This window comes from Camelus dromedarius, chromosome 32 (assembly GCF_036321535.1).
Source record: "Camelus dromedarius isolate mCamDro1 chromosome 32, mCamDro1.pat, whole genome shotgun sequence".
NCBI lineage: Eukaryota > Metazoa > Chordata > Mammalia > Artiodactyla > Camelidae > Camelus > Camelus dromedarius.
In genome coordinates, this window is record NC_087467.1 from 17,945,661 (window position 1) to 17,964,254 (window position 18,594).

The following is an 18,594-nucleotide window of genomic DNA, read 5'->3' on the forward strand; positions in this document are numbered from 1 at the left end:
GCACGTGCTCTACCACTGAGCTCTGCCCTCTCCCTCCACCTTATTAAATATTCTATGGTATCGTTTAATGACTTCAGGGAGTGTGGTTGTTTGGACACAGTCCCCTGCCACTGACCACTTAGGCTTTTTGCCATTTTTCATTATAGGTAATACTTGAATAAGTATTTTTTCCTGTTAAATGTTTGGATTCATCTTTATTATTTACTAGAATAAATTTCTAAAAGTGTAACTGCAGAGTCAAAAGGATTCTGAGTATGTTGATACACTGGCCAAGTTATCCTTCCAGAAAGTTGTAGCAATTCTCAGAGTCACCAGTAGTATAGGAGAAAAGGATTTCCTTACATCCGGATCCTCCCCGCTTCTTCTGCCCTTTTTAAAAAAATTTCCGTTTCTCAGAGCAGCATTTCATTTGTATGTGATTCAACAACGTTTTTTTTTTTTTTTCCTAGTGCCCTGAGATAAAATACATTCTTCAGTACGGAATATAAGGTGTTCTTTCTAGTTTTCTGCATGGGAGTTTGGACATCTGAATTCCAGTCTTGGTTTTACCACTAAACTGATTTTACTGAATAATAGCTGTTGCTATGATTGTGTGCAAAAGGTTAGAGGAGGGAAAAACAATGAACTTTTAATTCAAATATCCACAACATTCTCAATATACTTGCAGTGTTTGTCGGGGTGCCAGTGCTTTGTGGTGCATTTTATTTCGTTGTAACCTATGTTGTGTGTGGCCTTTCCCACCTGATGGGGTAGGTCTCAGTGTGGTCCGCAGGCTTGTCGATGTCACATGCTTTCTCGTATTCCATGCGTCTGTTGCATTCAAGGGCATGGTTTCCTGCTTATTCTCCTGTTGTCTCTTGTTTCAATAACCTCCTTTTTGTTTAATTTATCTCTCTCTATCTATCAGTTTATTTTCATTGTAAGACTCATCACAATTATTTCATAGTAATTTTTTTCTTTTGAACCATTTCCTTGGAGGTATATTTCTCAAGGTAGGATTATCAAAAATTCAGTGTTTGTATTCTTTGACTTAGTAAATCTTACTGCATAGGGGCCACAGGGCTCTGTCCTTAGGAGACACCAGTAGAATCTGCTGCTTTATTTCTCTTTTGCGTTTAGTTTCCCCAACTGCATGACGGCGCTAAACAAGGTCTGTGAGACTCCTTTAGCACAGGGATGCTACGAAGAGAAGGAGAACACTTAGGAGCTGCGTGGAGGATGACTTGCTGCTCATGTGATGTCATACCACCCGGCAGCTAATGGGTGGATCTCAGTGGCTTCTTGTGGTTTTACGGAATGCGGTCAACCATCAGGGTGCAGCTGCAGGTCCCTAATGTGGGAATGATGTGTTCATATGATAAAGTAAATAAAGATTATTTCCCTTCAGGGTGAAAGAGACCATTGAGTATCTATTACATGCCATGGAAATATTCTCTTAACCACCCAAAGAGGGAAGACAGTCCCTCTGTTTCGTAGATGCAGGGATTATAGTTCACAGAAGGGAATTAAGTTGCTCAAGGGCAGGCTGTAAACAGTAGAGCCTGAACACCACCAGGGGTCTTTTGACTTAAGCCCACATCTTTTCCACTCTACCAATGTAGTGACCTGCGGTGGGAGGGGAGCTGTAAGTGGAGGTTTCAGTGTGGTCTGTGAGTACCCTGTTTACTGGCTTTGCAGAAACTCGATAAAGGTAGAAAATGTTAAGTCATGTCCAACTCTTTCTTTGTAACAGACAATGAACCGAGCCAGGTCTCAGAGCCTAAGAAGACGCTGTCACCAACCCCTGCGGCGGAACCAAGTCAGACGGTAGATCCAAAACAGGGGCCCCAAGAACTTCAGGAAAAGAAAATCCAGGCGCTCGAGGAGAAGGTTCTCCGACTCACAAGGACAGTTACTGATCTCCAGTCTTCCATTGCCGGGGTGAATGAAAACCTCAGACACGCCATTCAGGACGATGCCAGCAAAATGCTGGCATCATGGCTCAGTAATCTGCACCCCCAGCCAGTGCCAGACAGTGCCATTGGTGAAGAACCAGAAACGATCCAGCTTCCCGGTGTCCTCCACAATAGGGACTCTGGCATGAAGGACATCCAGTCTGAATTGGCTGAAGTCAAGGATGCTCTGAAGACCAAGAGTGACAAACTGGAAGAGCTGGATGGGAAAGTGAAGGGTTATGAAGGGCGGCTCAGACAGCTCCAGGAGGCTGCCCAGGGCCCTATAGTCACCATGACGACCAATGAGCTCTACCAAGCCTATGTGGACAGTAAGATTGATGCGCTGAGGGAGGAGCTCATGGAGGGGATGGACAGAAAGCTGGCCGACCTGAAGAACTCGTGTGAGTACAAGCTGGCTGTGCTCCAGCAGCAGTGTGATGACTATGGGAGCAGCCACCTGGGAGTGGTTGAGCTTATAGGAGAGAAGGAGACGAGCCTGCGAAAAGAAATAAACAACCTCCGAGCCCGTGTACAGGACCCGTCAGCCCGGGCAAATTGCTGTGATGGCACAAAGAATGGTGACTTTGGGCAGCAGATCAAGGTGTTAGACCAGAAAATTGAAAGAGTTGCTGAAGCCACCAGAATGCTGAACGGACGTCTGGACAATGAGTTTGACCGCCTCATAGTTCCGGAGCCAGACGTGGACTTTGATGCAAGGTGGAATGAACTGGACGCAAGGATCAATGTGACTGAGAAGAACGCGGAGGAACACTGCTTTTACATTGAGGAGACCCTTCGGGGGACCATTAATGGGGAGGTGGGTGACTTGAAGCAACTTCTCAATCAGAAGATCCAGTCTCTGGAGGAGCGCCTGGGGAGCGTGCTGCTGGAGGCAGCCAACAGCTCCGGTGCAGAGCTCGCCGGCCCTGCGCCGGCCCCGCCAGGGGCACAGGGGGCTGGGCACGGACAGGTCCTGATGGAGTTAAACCACCTGAAGGACAAAGTGCAGGCTGTCGAGGACCTCTGCCTGCAGAGCTTCCAGAGACAGCCTCACGGGGTAGACGATGCTCTACACAATGGAGAAGGCCAGACAGCGGGGGACAGCTTGAGCCTTTTGAAACCTCTAAATGACACGATGCACGGGAAGTTTCAGGAAACTGAACGGAGCATCCAGAACCTTCAACGGGATTTTAGTCTCCTTTACTCTCAACTCAACTACACAGAAGACCACATGAGGCATCTTCAGAAGGAGCTGAGCGGTTGTACAGGAGGCACCAACGCTGGATTTGGGGGGTGTTCTAAGGGGGGTGAGCTGGAGAGACTGGAGGAGACCCTCCCATCTGCCCGGGGCCCCCCGGCACCCTGCTGCGGCCCGCTGGACGAGGGGTGGCAGAGGCTGCGGAGCCAGGTCCTCGCTGAGCTGGACACTTGTAAGGAGAAGACGCACGAGGTCCAGAGGGAGGTCTCCGTGGTGGAGGACAGAGTGTCTCACATGGAGAAGACGTGCAGCAAACTGGACTCCATCGCCGGGAGCCTTCAGAAGATCGAGGAAGGGCTGAACAAGCACGTCAGCAGCCTGTGGACTTGCGTCAGGCAGATGAACGGGACGCTGCGGGCACACTCCAGGGACATCGCCGGCCTGAGGAACTCTGTCCAGCAGTTCTACAGCCACGTTTTCCAGATCTCTACCGACCTGCAAGATCTGATCAAATTTCAACCATCAGAAAGTAAGTGGGTCTTGACAATGCCACTGCTTGTGTTTGTCTGCAATCTGTATTATGCTGGAGTGTGATGGTTTGTGGGATGCGCTGAACTTCATCACTGCTACCCTAGGTGTGCTTCCTGGATGGGAGCCAGTGTGTGAGTTGTTTGGTGCTGGGTAGCAACGAGATAGATACCAACAACGAGAATAAATATTTAGGAACTTTGAAAATAGCTTGACATCAACATAGAATTCAGGCACGTGATCTGTGCATTTTGCGAAGTATCAGCCTACAATAAATTGAAAATATGAAAGGAAAAGTGGTCCTTCAGTGCAGGTAGATGGCAGAGGGTTGATCTGTGCCATCAGGATGGTGAGCTTAGACTTGGGGTCAGATTGTTGGCATAAGAGCCTGGCGCGGTGGATGTGTTATCCCGTCTTCCCCTCAGGGGGTCTCCTGAATGCGTCTGTATTCTCCTCTCTACAAGCATCGGTTTTTGTTTGCTGGTGTCATTATAATCTTTGTCGTCATCATCCGTGGGCCACTTCCTAGTCCCTAAAATCTAGGGCCTAGGTGATGGCAGTTAGAAGGCTGTCATGTCCTGTCCAAAAACAGAGACAGGACCGTGGGCAGAAGCCCTGCAGGGGCATTGTTTAAAGCCCCATCGTGCCCAGAACAAGGACACTCATCAGTTGTGCTCAGGGCAAGGCTTGCTACACATCACTCAACAGATGTTTGCTGGATGAATGAATGAGCTGAATGAATGAATGGTCCCTTGGTAGAACTGAGTGACATAATTCAAGTTAATCTGGTTCTTGGGGGCTCAGCACTTCGTCCCAGAGGGGCAGCGCTGCTCTTGTATGCAGCTGGGGTAGCCTCAGTACTGAGCCAGCCCCTTCTAATGGAGGCGGGGAGAGATGAGCAGGGAGCTCACATTTATTGAGCACCTTCTGTATACCGGCAGTACACCAGTCCCTTCAGAGACATGTCTCCAAGCCCCACAGCCACCTCATGGGGAGGGCACACTGCTCTCCCGAGGGGGAGTGTGTCCAAGGTCGCACAGCTGGGAAGTGGTGGAGGCAGGAGAAATTGTCCCCAGTCCGGCACACATCTCCTCGTGTCTCCCAGAGTTGAACGCAGACCCCCTGGCTCCATAAGGACGTGTGGAGGGCCAGCTGTGTGCCTGGAAGGACCCACTTCCTGACCTGTCCTCTCCCTGTTTTCTCTCCCTCGTCTTCCTTTTTGGCCTTTATCACCTTTCCATCTGGCCCAGCTCCAGATGACAAAGGCCCTGATGTGTTGATGCAATTTCATGGCCTGTGTGAGCCTATAGGATTTAGGGTCAGGTCCCAGCCGAGACATGCAGCCCGGAGCAGGAGAGGCAGGCGAGCCCTGGCCCGGCCTCCCAGGTGGGAAAGTGCTTTGGACGTTCCCCGAGATCAGGAGCTTGTAGATAAGGGTTACCCAGGCCCACCCCACTATTTATAGCACCCCCCCCAGGCCCTTGTAAGTCCTATCTCTGGAATGTGGGGTAAAGGTCATGGGACTGTGTGTGTAGTCACAGAGGGATTGTCCCCGTGGTGACAGTGCCGTCTGGACTGTGCTTTATAACAACAGATTGAACGCAGATATTTCCAGCTGATTTGCGACTCCCAGGCAGCGTGGGAAGCTGTGTTCACGCTTCCACGCTTGTCTGTGGAAGCAGGAGCAGGAGGTGGATGCCTTTAAAGAGAGTGGCTTCCGAAAGATGATCTTTCGGGAATGAGTTCACCGTTGTGAATGTAGACTGTGTGGACTTTGGAGAATTTCATTGACTGAAAAGAGTCAAAAATAAACAGGTAGAGTCTGTCCATCCCTGCAGAACATCCAGGTCTAGGGGATCCGGAACCAAGTCCCTGAGGTCCGTGGGCAAGTCTGGAGTTCAGGTCCGTCACCACGTCGGAGTCAGCAGTACATTTCTGAGCTCTGTGAGGGGTGCGGAGGCCAGTGGCCCGACCATCCCCCTAAAGGCATTTCCAGCCACGGTGGTGAAGACACACATAGGTCTGCAGAGAGCATAGGACACAGTGTGTGACCCCGATGAGTGGTGCAGGGTGCTTTCAGTTCATAGCATCTTACTGAGCCTGTGTTGTTGGGAGTAATGAGCTTGTGTGCCTGGCGTATGGGACAGTGACAATGTATGTGACAGTGACAGTCTTAGGGGAAACAAGCAGACAGATGGTCACGGGAATGGGGTGTGCACAGGCGCACTGGGCATGCAGAGAAGCACCCACGGCCGCAGTGGAAGTCAGGGAGGTCTTCCCAGAGGAGAGAGCCCTGAGCCGAGCCTTCAAGGTTGGGTCGGTTGAGAGTTCTGAGCTGGTGGGGTGAAGAGTGAGGTGTAGTGATGAGGGAACTTCTGGAAGGAGGTGTTCCTAGAGATAATACTGACGGATGGGCAGGGTTCAGAGAAGCAGGAAGGGAATTTTGTGAATGGATTTGTTATCTCTTGCTGTGTGACAGCCTGCCCCAAATCTTGGTGGCTTAAAACAACAAAGATGTATCCTTTTCCATTATTGTGCGGGTCAGGGACTCGGGCAGGGCTTGGCTTGGCAGTTCTTCCGCTCTGTTTGGCGTCAGCTTGAGTCACTCACTCAGCTGTGATTGGAGGCAGTTAGGCCTGGCTGGACTGGACGGTCCAGGAAGACGTGGGGACTCAGGGTTCCTCCCCATGGTCACTCTTGCTCTCGTGAATCATGTGACTCACTTACTTGGGCTTCCTCACAGTGTGGTGGTCCCCGGGCGGCAGACTTACTACACAGCAGAAGCAGGAGCTGCCGACCCCTTCCAGGCTAGGCCCAGAGCCGGCATGGGCTCCCTTCTGCCATGTTCCATTGGTCAAAGCAAGTCACTCCTGAGGGTGACGAGGCTTGTGTGTGTCAGAGGCACAGTCATTACGTCTCCCACCATGAGCCAAGGTCCAGAGCTCAGATGCAGGATGTAGTCACCGGAAACCTGGCTGCTGGCCCAGGGACGCAGACCCTCCTGTTTCTACTTGGTCCACTGCCTCTTGCACAGAGGCCGTTCTTTCCTTGGGAAGCACCAGGAGGGGGTCGGGCTTACCCAGGAAGCGACCCGCGGGGAGCGGAAGGGGCTTCAGCGGATGCTCGACTAGATCCAGGTCTCTCTGTCTCCCTCCCGTGGGCACCGATGTCCTTTGCCAGGTGTAAGAGAGATTCTTGAGACTATATACAAATGCTCAGTTACTTTTTTGGACAAAAGGCCTGTGACTTTCATCTAGGACTCAGAGAGGTGCTTAGCTTCTAAAAGGTGAAGAGCCACTGCATTTTCACAACCTTCAGCTCTGTGACGTGGGTGTGACGCCCCTCCCCTGGGCCCCACACGCCCCCCCCCCACTCCTTCGACTGTACAGTCATTCATTCAGCAGACACTTACTGAGTCATGTCCTGGTGCTGGAGTTTCAGCCCTCGGGGATCTTAGGGTCTAGAGGGGAAGAACACAGTGAATGCACAGCCAGGCAAACAAAGCTCTAATTTCAGCTGGTGCTCAGTGGGTGGGGAAAGGTGGACCAGAGGGGAGTGAAAGAGAACAGGGGACTTTGTACTTTACATGAGAGATCAGGGAGGGGTGCTCAGTGGAGATGACATTTGAGCAGAGACATGAATAAGATGAGGGAGCGAGCCCTGCCGGGATCTGAGGGAAAAGTGTTCCAGGCAGAGGGAACAGCAGGTTCAAAGGCCCTGAGGTGGGAATGTGTCTGTTCTGTTTGAAAACTCAGAATGCCAGTTAGATCACGTCTGTGAACAAGGGGGAAAGTCCTAGGCGGTGAGGTCAAGGGGTGGGAACCAGGTCAGGTGGGATTTTATAGGCTGTGATAAAGGATTTGGATTTTGAGTGTCATGAGAAACTATGGGAGAATTTTGAGCCAGAAAGTAATTATTATTTGCAGTCCCAGCTACTTCACACATTCTCTGTGACTTTGGACAAGTTATTTATCTACTTAATGCCTCACTTTTGGCATCTATTAATTGAAGATAATAACGTAGTAACACCTAAGCAGTTAGTATGAGGACTAGCCCTCCTAAGTGGTGGAGTGTTACATAACGCCTGGGGCTTGGTGGTCACTCAGTGGCACCTGCTGTTCTGACCCTCTGCCCCCACGATCGGTGGTCACTCTGCTCCTGGATGACCTTCTCTCTCTCTCCTTTCCTACAAGCCCCCAGGCCTTGAGAGTGGGCTTGTCTGTACCTCAGACGTGGGATGGGAGCCCTGGGTGTGGGGTTTCTGGCTGCTCTGCAGAATGTTCTAGAAAGCCCTTTGTTTTTCTTTTCCAAATTGGGGGGGTCAGGTATAAAGTCTAAAGAGCCTAGAAATCTCCCCTCCCCAGCATTCAGGATTCACGGTCAAATACTTTTGCTGATGAGAAACTCAGCACTTGGGAATAAACTAGGTTCTGTGTGACCAGGCGGAGGCTCAGTCCTTTGTTCTTCCCTGTGATGTGGCCACAGGGTCTCGGCCTCCGTGCCTCACGCACCTGCTCTCGTTTTCACAGCTGGGCGGGGGCGCTGGTCCTTCACACTTTTCTCACCAGCACCCTGGCCTTTCCTTTAGCCCCCAGTGGCCCAGTCTCACCACCACTGAGGTTGTGGGGGAGGAAGTTGCTGTTCTGGCAGCTCCGGGGCTGCCCCCAGGGGGTGAAGGCAGAGCCTGCTTCCCCGCCTCTGGTCCTAGCCTTCCCTGTCGGACCTGGATGCCATGCCCGGCCAGACCCCAGTCCATGCTGTACCTGTTGCAGGTGGGACAGAAGGGGAAACCTGGGCTCCCGCCGAGCAGAGATGGGGGCAGAGGACGCGTCTGTGCATCAGGGAGGCTCTCCTCCCCTCCGCCTGTGCCCGCCGGGATGCCACAGCGTTGTGCCAGCCCCGCCAGTGACAACTGTGTGGCTTCCTTCTTCAGATCTCCCCCTCCCTTCTGTTCGTGTCTCAGGGCAGTTTCTCATGAGTACTTGAATTATATTAATCTATATAATTAATCTATATAATTATATATGATGTATAATTAATAATGTTTCACTTAAGAGTGTTGCAGATTTAAGAATTCCGTTTTTATAAAGTTGCTTAACCTAAGCTGTGCTGTGAGAATGAAAAAGCAGATTTTTCAAATAAGTGTCTAACTGTAGAGTCTGGCCAGGGAAGAGTGGCTTGATGCCAGTATTACGACGCTGTTGGCCGCTTGAAATCCACTGAGTTGGGGGGCCAGTTTCAGCCCACGAGAGCCTGAGAGAGTAAGTTAGAGTCTTATAAATACATCAAGGCTAAATGAACCGCGTCCACTCGGACCACACTGGCTCAGACAGTACCTGCCGAGAGCACCTGGGTTCTGTGACGCTCTCCAGTTGGGGGGGAGTAGCAGCTGCTTTCCTCCGTCTTAACCTTGTCTTCAGAACTGCGGGGTTCCGGGAATCAGGCTCTATCCTAACTGCGTGCAGAATCTTCTGCGAGCTTTAAAGAAAGATTTACTCCAGGCTTGCTCAGGAGATTTTTGCTCAGCAAGAAGGAGGTGAGATCCAGAAATTTGTAATTAAGACAAAAACCCGCTAGCTCTGGTCTCCGAAATGGAAGGAAGGCCACCTCACAGGCAGCACTGGGGCCGCTGTGCCCAGAGGGAAGCAGGGGCGGGAGGATGGTGAGGAGAGAGAATAAAACCCCAACTTGGACACAGTACCACCCACGAAAGCGTGACTGGGATGTGCGTGTCCACAGATGGACTCCACCGTTCATTACTGACGTGTGTCTCCTTGCGTCTTGACTGTTACAAGTGGTCTTAACAACTGTCTTAAACTCAGGTAGGTCCTCTGCATTTCCATTTCCATTTCAGAGTCAGCTTGTGAATTTCTACAAAAAAAAAAAGTCCCCAGTGATGCTCATGTTCAGACTGGCCCCTCTAGGGTTCAGTGACAGTGAATTATGTTCCATATTCACTGCCACCGTCGTTAACGCGCGCCCAGAGCTGAACCTCGACTGCCGTGTTCTCTGCGTTGTACTTTTCAGAAACGCAGGCGTTTCCCCTGGTCGGCCTGATTCCACAGGGCTTCAGTGGGGTCATGTCTGGACTCCTTTTCCTGGCTGGGCTCGCAGTCTTTGTTCTCTTGAGCAGGAGTCAGTACGGGCCCTTCTGTGATGTAACCACATAGCGCTCCTTGGACGAGCTTGACCATTTGTCCTCTTTGTTCCAACCAAAACCAACGCAGCATTTCGACTGCTGTTTGCTCAGACAGAACCATTCCTGTGAACACACATCTCCCGTCCTCTGTTAGGAGAACAAGGCAGGATTTCTGCACATTGTCTCCCCAGCCCTAAGAATCGTTTTACAGGCCTGCGTGTCCTCCACTTAGAGGGCAGACTCCTGTCCTCTCTGACCCTGGCCTTCCTGTGGGGCCCCAGCCCACCCTGTCCCCACTCAGTGCAGGAACCATGGTTTCTGGGACCTTCCTGAGGAGTCGGGCGTATTTCACACCTCGTCAGGGATGGTGCAGGGCCTTTCCCAGGAACTGAGTGGCTTTGCGGTGCAGCGTGGCAGTCCATCCACTTAGCATGCTGAATGTCAGCATTTGGATGTATTATTTTAAAGTCAGAAATCTTGATTGACGTCTTTAAAATACTCGCATGGAGGGGGAGGGTATAGCTCAGTGGTAGCGTGCGTGCTTAACATGTACTAGGTCCTGGGTTCAATCCTGAGTACCTCTGTTAAAAAAAAACCTAATTGCCCCTCCCCCCAAATTTAAATTTAATCTTGAAAAATAAAATAAAATCCTTGTATAGTTGCAGCGTCTGGTCTGCAGACACCCCTCGGGACGCTAGGCAGGTCAGATTCCACCCTCTCTCCCTGGGCTTCTAATGAGCTGCACCTGACGTTTGCACCGTGCTTTAGTCAGGGGAGCGCGCCCGCACCCACCGCCTCGCCTGCCCGGCTTGGATTCTGCCTGCTTGTCGGGAGGCATTGCCGGTTTAGCCCTGTGATGGATGCGGCGATAACTCCGGAAATTTCCTTGATTTTCCCACAGCCACGCCTCTAACATGGACTCTGACGCCTGCGGCCGGTGTCCGTCCCCACAGCCCTGTCCTGTGACGAGACACCACCGAGTTGCCAGGCATAGCTGGGGGGCCTTAACTCTGGTGATTTAGATTCGCGGGGCAGCGCCTCCCTTCAGGGCTCCCTGGTGGCTGCAGGAGGAGACGGACGACCCGGGCTCCTGGCAGCAGAGGGAGGCGTGAGTCAGCTGGAAGACACGCATTCTTAACACAGCAGCCTCGCAGATTGTTGGGGCTTTTCTTAGGCAGGTTTTTGTCTCAGTGACGTTGAAATTGGCTTTTAATAAGAACTTCAAAGGAGAGAGAGTGGCCTCTCCTACCTGGTGTCAGGTCCATCCTTGGTAAGGCCGTGGCACAAGGCCACACGCTGGTGTCAGACCAACGCCTTGGGGCAGGCTCTGGAATGAGAGCAGGTGCATGTGTGTCTGATCGTGCCTCCGTTCCTGACACACAGGCAGCCACACGGGCAGCCACACTGGGCTCTGGTGAAGAACTCAGTTCAAATGGTCGCTGTCTGGATTAGAAACATATGTCCAGTTCAGAGAGCCATCGACTGCCAGAGTTGTCTTCCCAGAACGAGCGAGAGGCTGTCCAGTCTTTGTTACAAGCGTGGAATGAATGTGTGTGATGCCTTGGGCTGAGCTGGAGCCGAGGCCTGGCCGGGGACGTCAGGGTCTAGGGCAGCCTCCTCATCGCTGTCTCCGCTGTGACAGGAGGGGCTGGAGCTGTTGCTCTCACGGCCTCGTGGACCGGCGCCCCGTGGAGATTAGAGGAGGACATTAGCCCAAGCGGTGTATTTGCTCCTTCTTTTCCCTCTGTTTCCCACTTGGTAGGACAGGCCTGGGTGTTGAGGGCATGGGGACTGGAAAAGGAAACCTCTGGCCGGCTCTGGGCACCAGCATCGTCATACTAGGTTGGTTGGCAGAATAAGGGCGCCTCACTGAAGGGCTGCAGAAAGTGGGGTGCGGCCCGTGGTCCCGGCTGTGGTCCAGCTTCCCTTCCTTCACCAAATATTTCAGTGCGTCAAGTGCCAGGCCCTGTGCTCAGCCCTGGGGATAAAAGATCACTTAAAGTGTCCTCCAGTGCTCAGCATCCAGCAAGAGAGGAAAGAGTAAACTATGGGGAGATCCTCCGAGGCCAAAGAGCTTCATGGCCTGGAGGCAGGCCTGTCCAGGCCCCGACTGGCCAGGTTCCCGACGGCCTCGAGGAGATGGTGTCTGAACTGGGGCGGGCATGTGGCAGCGAGGTTGTCCCAGGAGGCATTTTCGGGCATGTGAACAGCAAAGCACGAAGCAGGACAGGGCAGGTGACAGCTGGGCCTGGCAGAGGGACTGGAGGAGGTGGGCAGGGGGCAGACACGCGGGGTATCAGGAGTTCCAGTTTGCTTGTACGAGTGCTGGAGATGTCTGAACGGGCGGATGATGAGGGAGCGTTCTGAGAGGTGTGGGCGGAGGTCCAATGTTAGAATCAGCTGGACTTAGCACAGACGGGGTGCATGTGATAAGAGAGAGAGGAGAGTGAGGCAGAACTCGGGTGCCTGGACCAGACGTCGGGAGAGCAATAGGATGTCAGAGAATGAGGGCTGGTTTGAGGAGCTTGTAGGGGAGAGGTGAGAAAGTAAGGACCAGGTGAGGGGCTGGAACTTGGCCATTTTCAGGGGCTTGCATTGAGGGCTGTAGGACTGAGGAGAAGTCATTGCTTGTCCATTTTGGGGGGAGACATATACCCTTGGGCTAAAGAGGAGGAGCCAGTGAGGAGGGACTGATGCTGGACCGAGCAGCTCCAGAAGAGAAGGGGGGCTCCGCTCTGCTCGGATCCTGTGCCCCGGGGCTGGGGTGGGGGCAGCCAGCTTGGTGTGAGGAGGGAGCCGAGACAGACAAGGAGGGACCCAAGCTGCTGGGACTGGAGGGAGAGGAGTAGAAACAGGCCCTTGGTATCCTCTGTAATTACATTTTATAAAAATAAATTGGTACCGAGAAGTTTATAATGAAAACCAGCTCCCTTGCCCCCTTCTCCCTCCAGAGGCAGCCACGTGCAGCTCCTTCAGCTGTTTCCACCCCAATGCTCACCTCCATATTTCTAAATCCGTGTATCAGCTTTAGATAGCTCTCTGTAGATATTACATGTAGTATTTAGCATTATGTGTATTATTTATCAGCCTATATACTAGGCTCTCTGGTGTTTCCCCCCTTCCCCTCCTCCCAAATCCCAGGAGAATTATACCGCAAAAGTCAAGTCAGTATGCTATTAGGAGCTCAATAGCTAAATCTGATTATGTTGCTTCCATTTTGCTTTTCTCTGAAGTAGCAGTAGTCTTGTATTATGATTTGCTAGATTTTATGCATCTACTTTGGGTTCTCCCCACCCTCCAATGCCCTATCAATACCATAAAAAGATTCAGATCATTTGTTCCATTTTTTAGAATTACTGACCTCCTTCCTAGAATTCTCTCTTCCTGATACAATCTGGAGTGCTCACTCTCTAGAGTTGCAATAAGGCTTTCAGTCTGAAATTTCCTTCAGTACCATCCCAGAAATTTCTTGAACCTTTCTCCAATCTTAGACCCTTTTCTTTACTCCACATTTACAGTTTACTCCTTTGTTTCACTGGAGTACATTTTTTAAAAGCTTTCTCAGAAAGGGTGCTTTAGAGAGAGTTTTGTTTTTATTTATTTTTTTAAATGTTTAAGTCAGTTACAATGTGTCAATTTCTGGTGTACAGCACATTGTCCCAGTCATGCATATACATACATAAATTTGTTTTCATATTCTTCTTCATTAAAGGTTATTGCAAGATATTGAACATAGTTCCCTCTGCTATACGGAAGAAACTTTTTATAAATCTATTTGTATATTTAGTGGCTAACATTTGTAAATCTCAAACTCCTAAATTTATCCCTTCCTACCCCATTTCCCCAGTAATCATAAGATTGTTTACTATGTCTGTGAGTCTGTGTCTGTTTTGTAGATGAGTTCATAGTATCCTTAGTCTCTTTTTTTTTTTTTTTTGATTCTGCACATGAGTGATATCACATGATATTTTTCTTTCTCTTTCTGGCTTACTTCACTTAGAATGATGATCTCTGGGTTCATCCATGTTGCTGCAAATGGCGTTATTTTATTATTTTTTATGGCTGAGTAGTATTCCATTGTATAAATATACTACAACTTCTTTATCCAGTCATCTGTCAATGGACATTTAGGTTGTTTCTGTGTCTTGGCTATTGTATGTAGTACTGCTGTGAACATTGGGACACAAGTATCTTTTCGATTTAAGAGTTCTCTCTGGATATATACCCAGGAGTGGGATTGCTGGATCATATGGTAGGTCTGTTTTTATTTTTTTGAGGCATCTCCATACTGTTTTCCATAGTGGCTGCATCAAACTACATTTCCACCAACAGTGTAGGAGGGTTCCCTTTTCTCCAAAGCCTCTCCAGCATTTATCATTTGTGGACTTTTGAATGATGGCCATTCTGACTGGTATGAGGTGATACCTCATTATAGTTTTGATTTGCATTTCTCTGATATTTAGTGATAATTGAGCTTTTTTTTTTATGTGCCTATTGGATATTTGTATGTCTTCATTGGAGAATAGCTTGTTCAGATCTTCTGCCCATTTTTGGATTGGGTTGTTTATTTTTTTGTTACTAAGTTGTATGAGCTGTTTATATATTCTGGAAATTAAGCCTTTGTCAGTTGCATCATTTGCAAATATTTTCTCCCATTCCATAGGTTGTCATTTTGTTTTGCTTGTGGTTTCCTTTGCTGTGCAAAAGCTTGTAAGTTTAACTAGGTTCATTTTTTGCTGTTATTTCTATTGCCTGAGTAGACTGCCTTAGGAGAACATTGCTAAGATTTATGTCAGAGAATGTTTTGCCTATGTTTTCTTCTAAGAGATTTATCATGTCTTGTCTTATATTTTAAGTCTTTAAGCCATTTTGAGTTTATTTTTGTGTATGGAGTGAGGGAGTGTTCTGACTTCATTGATTTACACGCTGCTATCCAGTTTTCTCAACACCTCTTGCTGAAGAGACAGTCTTTTCTCCACTGTATATTCTTGCCTCCTTTGTTGAAGATTAATTGACCATAGGTGTATGGGTTTATTTCTGGGCTCTCTATCTGTTCCATTGTTCCATATGTCTGTTTTTTATGCCAATACCATGCTGTCTTGATTACTGTAGCTCTGCTATCTCTTATATGCAGCATATTGTAGGTTCTTGTTTTATTATCCAACCTGCCACTCTTGATTGGAGCATTTAGTCCATTTAGACATTTAAGGTTATTATTGATATATGTGTGTTTACTGCCATTTTGAACTTAGTTTTCCAGATGATTTGTTATTTCCTCTTTGCTCCTTTCTTTTCCTTTTTGTGGTTTGATAATTTTCTTTTGTATTTTCTTGGTTTCTTTTTGTTTTTTGTGACTCTGTTGTATGCTTTTGACTTGTGGTTACCCAGTTGCTTCCCTGGGCATCAGGGATTGTCACATGGGGTTTAAAGACAGTGTCACTCACACGAGGACACCTGGTGAGAGAAGGGAGAGTTTTGTTTTTAAATATTGCATATCTAAATATGTCTTTATTCTGGTCTCACATTTGATAGCTATTTTGGCTGGGTATAGAATTCAAAGTTAACAATTATACTTCTGAAACATCTGAAGGGGGTGCTTTTGTCTTCTACTTCCCAATACTGTTGCCAAGAAGCCTGATGACGCCCTTCTGAATCAAAGTCACCTTCTAATTATTTATCCCCTGAAATCTTGTGGGATCTTCTCTTTATCCTCAGTGTTGTGAATATACCTTGATTTGGGTATTTTATTCAGAATTGTGCTGGGATGGATCTTCATTGTCCTCAGTTCTGAGAAACTTTTTTTTTTTTTCCTTATGATTCTTCTTTGGTAAGAAACTGTGGTTTTGATTCTCTCCTTAACACCTCATTTTCCCTATGCCCCAGATTTTCTGATCTTTGTATTTGGAAAAGACTTCTGAGTTGACCTTATGGTTTCCTTATGGTTTCCCTCTTACTGTCCATCATTTTGTCTTTCTGGTCTACATTCTAAAAGATTTCCTTGATTTTACCTACCAACTCTATCATTGAATTTTCTTATTTTGGCAAGCTTATTTCTAGTCAGCAAAGGCTCATCTCTGTTCTTGGTTAGGCCTTTTAATGCCAGTCTATCCTTGAACTTTGGATGCAGTGTCTTCTGTTTCTCTGAGATGATTACATGTTTACTTTCTTGTATTATTACCTGTTTCTTCAAAGTTCCTTTCTATCGGTTCCCTTTCTCACTCTTAGCCGTCACTGCGGCTGGTGGTGTCTCCATGCCTGGAATCCCTCTGCCTCAGTTTTGGTGTCTAACCCAGCCCTTCCCACCAGAATCCTAAAGAGAAATAAGGCCTGAAGCCTTTCTGTTGTGCGGGGTGAATTAATCTTCAGTCCATCTAGAATGGCATTAGCTCTGCACCATCCTTGGGAGAACTGAGAAAATGATCACTTCATTCATTTTCTGTAGGGCTTAATTCTTTCATGGAGAACTGGTCAGGAAAGGCTACTTGAGAAATAGCCTCCCTTTGTGGCTGGAGGTGGGCTGAGGGGTGAGCATGTATTTGATCTGCCGTAATTACCTCTGTGAGTTTTAAAACAGAACTAAGTGGCTCAAAATGCAGTCGCTGATTTTGCTTGGTCGTAAGTTGGTAGCGTTGGAACCTGGGCCATTGCATGTACCATGCAGATTGAGGAGGTGGGTGGGGTCTGGCTTTTGAGGGTGGTATCCCTGTGAGTCCTGGCTATTTTTAGATGCCTTGTAGGCCTTCAGGCAGGGCTTCCTGGAAGGCTGGTTCCAGGAATGCATTCATAGGAGGAAAAGGGGGCTGCTTCCTGTCTCTGCCACAGCGCCATCCCAGGAGGGCAGGGAAGTGTGAGTCAGGAGTTTCCTCCAGTGGAAATTCCCTCGGTTGGTAATCTTGTGGCTGTGACCAGAGGCCTGGGGCCTCGGCTCCTTGGGGCCAGTGCTGCAGAGGTGGCCGGAGCTCCCCGACCTTTGCCTGAGTCACGCGGCATCTGCACCGGGCAGGCCCTCAGCTTGTATAAGGTGACCCTGAGACTCGCTTGTTTGAGAGAATGTGGGGTCATCGGAGGCAGCAGATCCCCTTCAGTAATTTGCGATACCTCGGTGGCATCATCATGTCGGGAAATCAGGGCGCCTGGTGCTAGAGCCAGGAGCAGCGCTGATGGGGAAGAGAGGCTGAGGATCCCTTCTCCGGGGCAGGGGGTCTGAGCCCGCGCTGGCGTCTCCCCGTGGAGCCCGAGGCTGAGCATCGTGTCTGAGGTTTTTAACCCTGTGTATTTCTGTCCACTTCCCAAACGCTCAGCGGAGGAGCCTTCCGAAGCGCCCCTGCCTCCAGCGTCGGGAGGGCAGGCCCCGCGGAAGCCGCCCACCGAGCCAACGCCTCCGGAGCCCACCCCGCGGCCGCCACTGCCCGACGACCCCGGACGCCAGCCGCACGCGGGCCAGCGGCCCGTCCTGCCCGAGAGACACCCCCCGCCGCTGCGGCCCGGCCGCACGGGGCTGCCCTTCTTGCCTGGCTCCACCGGGGTCATGATGGAGACAGGCGAGGCCGGGCCTCCGGGCAGGATGGGCGTGTCGGGGAGGGGCCTGCCCCAGGGGGCGGACGGCCAGACCCGCACGGGGCACGTCCCCAGCGCCGAAGGCTACGCCGGAGCTCCGGGTAAGGCTCCCACGCTGCCGGGCACAGCTGAGCCCCGGGGGCTGAGGGAACCCCGAGGGCGCAGTGGGTCATGGCTCCAAAACTTAGCTCCCCGGAGGTGCTGTGATCCCGAGGCCTGTTCGTGCTAATCACACCCCGGAGCCTGGGGTGCCCTGGGCACAATACATTGTATTTAGAAATAGATTTGCCCCAAGGGCTGGAATTCCTCAGCCTTGCAGGCAGCTCATCCCAGCAGGACGTGCACCTGGGCAACCAAACGCGTCCTGGGAGCTCCTGTGGCAGCAAAGTCAAGCTGCACATCAGAGTGCGAAGCCGGAAGTGTCTGGCTCCAACCCCAGCTGTGTCTTCGCAAAGCTCAGCTCCTTCAGCTGCAAAGGGAGGGTAATAATAGGAGTGTGAGTTACTGCAAGGATGAAGGAAAAAAGCCCAGTTTGGTGCTTGGCTACTAAGTGCTCCGTGGGAGTTGTGAACGTCAGCATGTAGGGGAGGTGGAAGTGGAGGTGATGGTGGCGGAGGAGGAGGAGAAGTCAGGTAAAGTCAGGAAGGAAAAAGAAAAAGGGGCATTAGTGTGACACTCTCCGTGTGCCAGAAAGTGAACTAGGTGCTTGATCCCCGGTAGCTCTCTTGACAGCGCTGTGAGGGTGATGTTCTGTTTACAGATGAGGAAACGGAGGCTCTGCGCTATGACACGTAAACAAGTGAGGTTGCTTGGGGCAGGTCATGCCAGCTGGCACAGGACAGTGCAAATCAGTCACCTTAGAGTTAGACCAAGCTGACAGTCGGGGGCACCCAGCCATGAGCAGGGACAGCCTGCCTGAAACACCGTGGCTGCGTTCCTCCTCAGCCATCCCAGGCTTCAGTGATCACAGCTCTCAGGCAGATGTGCTGCATTTTCTAAGATGACAGGTTTCCACCTGTTAGTTCCATGTATCATGGATGCTTATATTCTGCTGGGCTATTCGTACATCGTCCATCCTTCCACCCACCCACCCATACAACAAACACTGTCCAGTCTTGCTGGGGCAAGGCCAGTGAATAGCCAGTGCTCCTGGAGGGCCTTCTCCCTGGCTGGGGCCCCAGGACTCCAGTCCACCTTTCTCTTCGTGTTCTCCAGCCAGCTAGTCCTGACAGCCATCT

At 50.2% G+C, this 18,594-nt stretch overlaps 1 protein-coding gene across 1 annotated transcript in view; it reads left to right on the forward strand.

Moving 5' to 3' along the window:
• Positions 1-18,594, forward strand: part of EMILIN2 (elastin microfibril interfacer 2) — a 46,953-nt gene that overhangs the window by 24,501 nt on the left and 3,858 nt on the right. The window contains exons 4-5 of the mRNA XM_031439120.2: positions 1,733-3,661; positions 17,101-17,457. Of these exons, the coding sequence (XP_031294980.2) occupies positions 1,733-3,661; positions 17,101-17,457 (2,286 nt within the window). The remainder of the gene's footprint in view (positions 1-1,732; positions 3,662-17,100; positions 17,458-18,594) is intronic.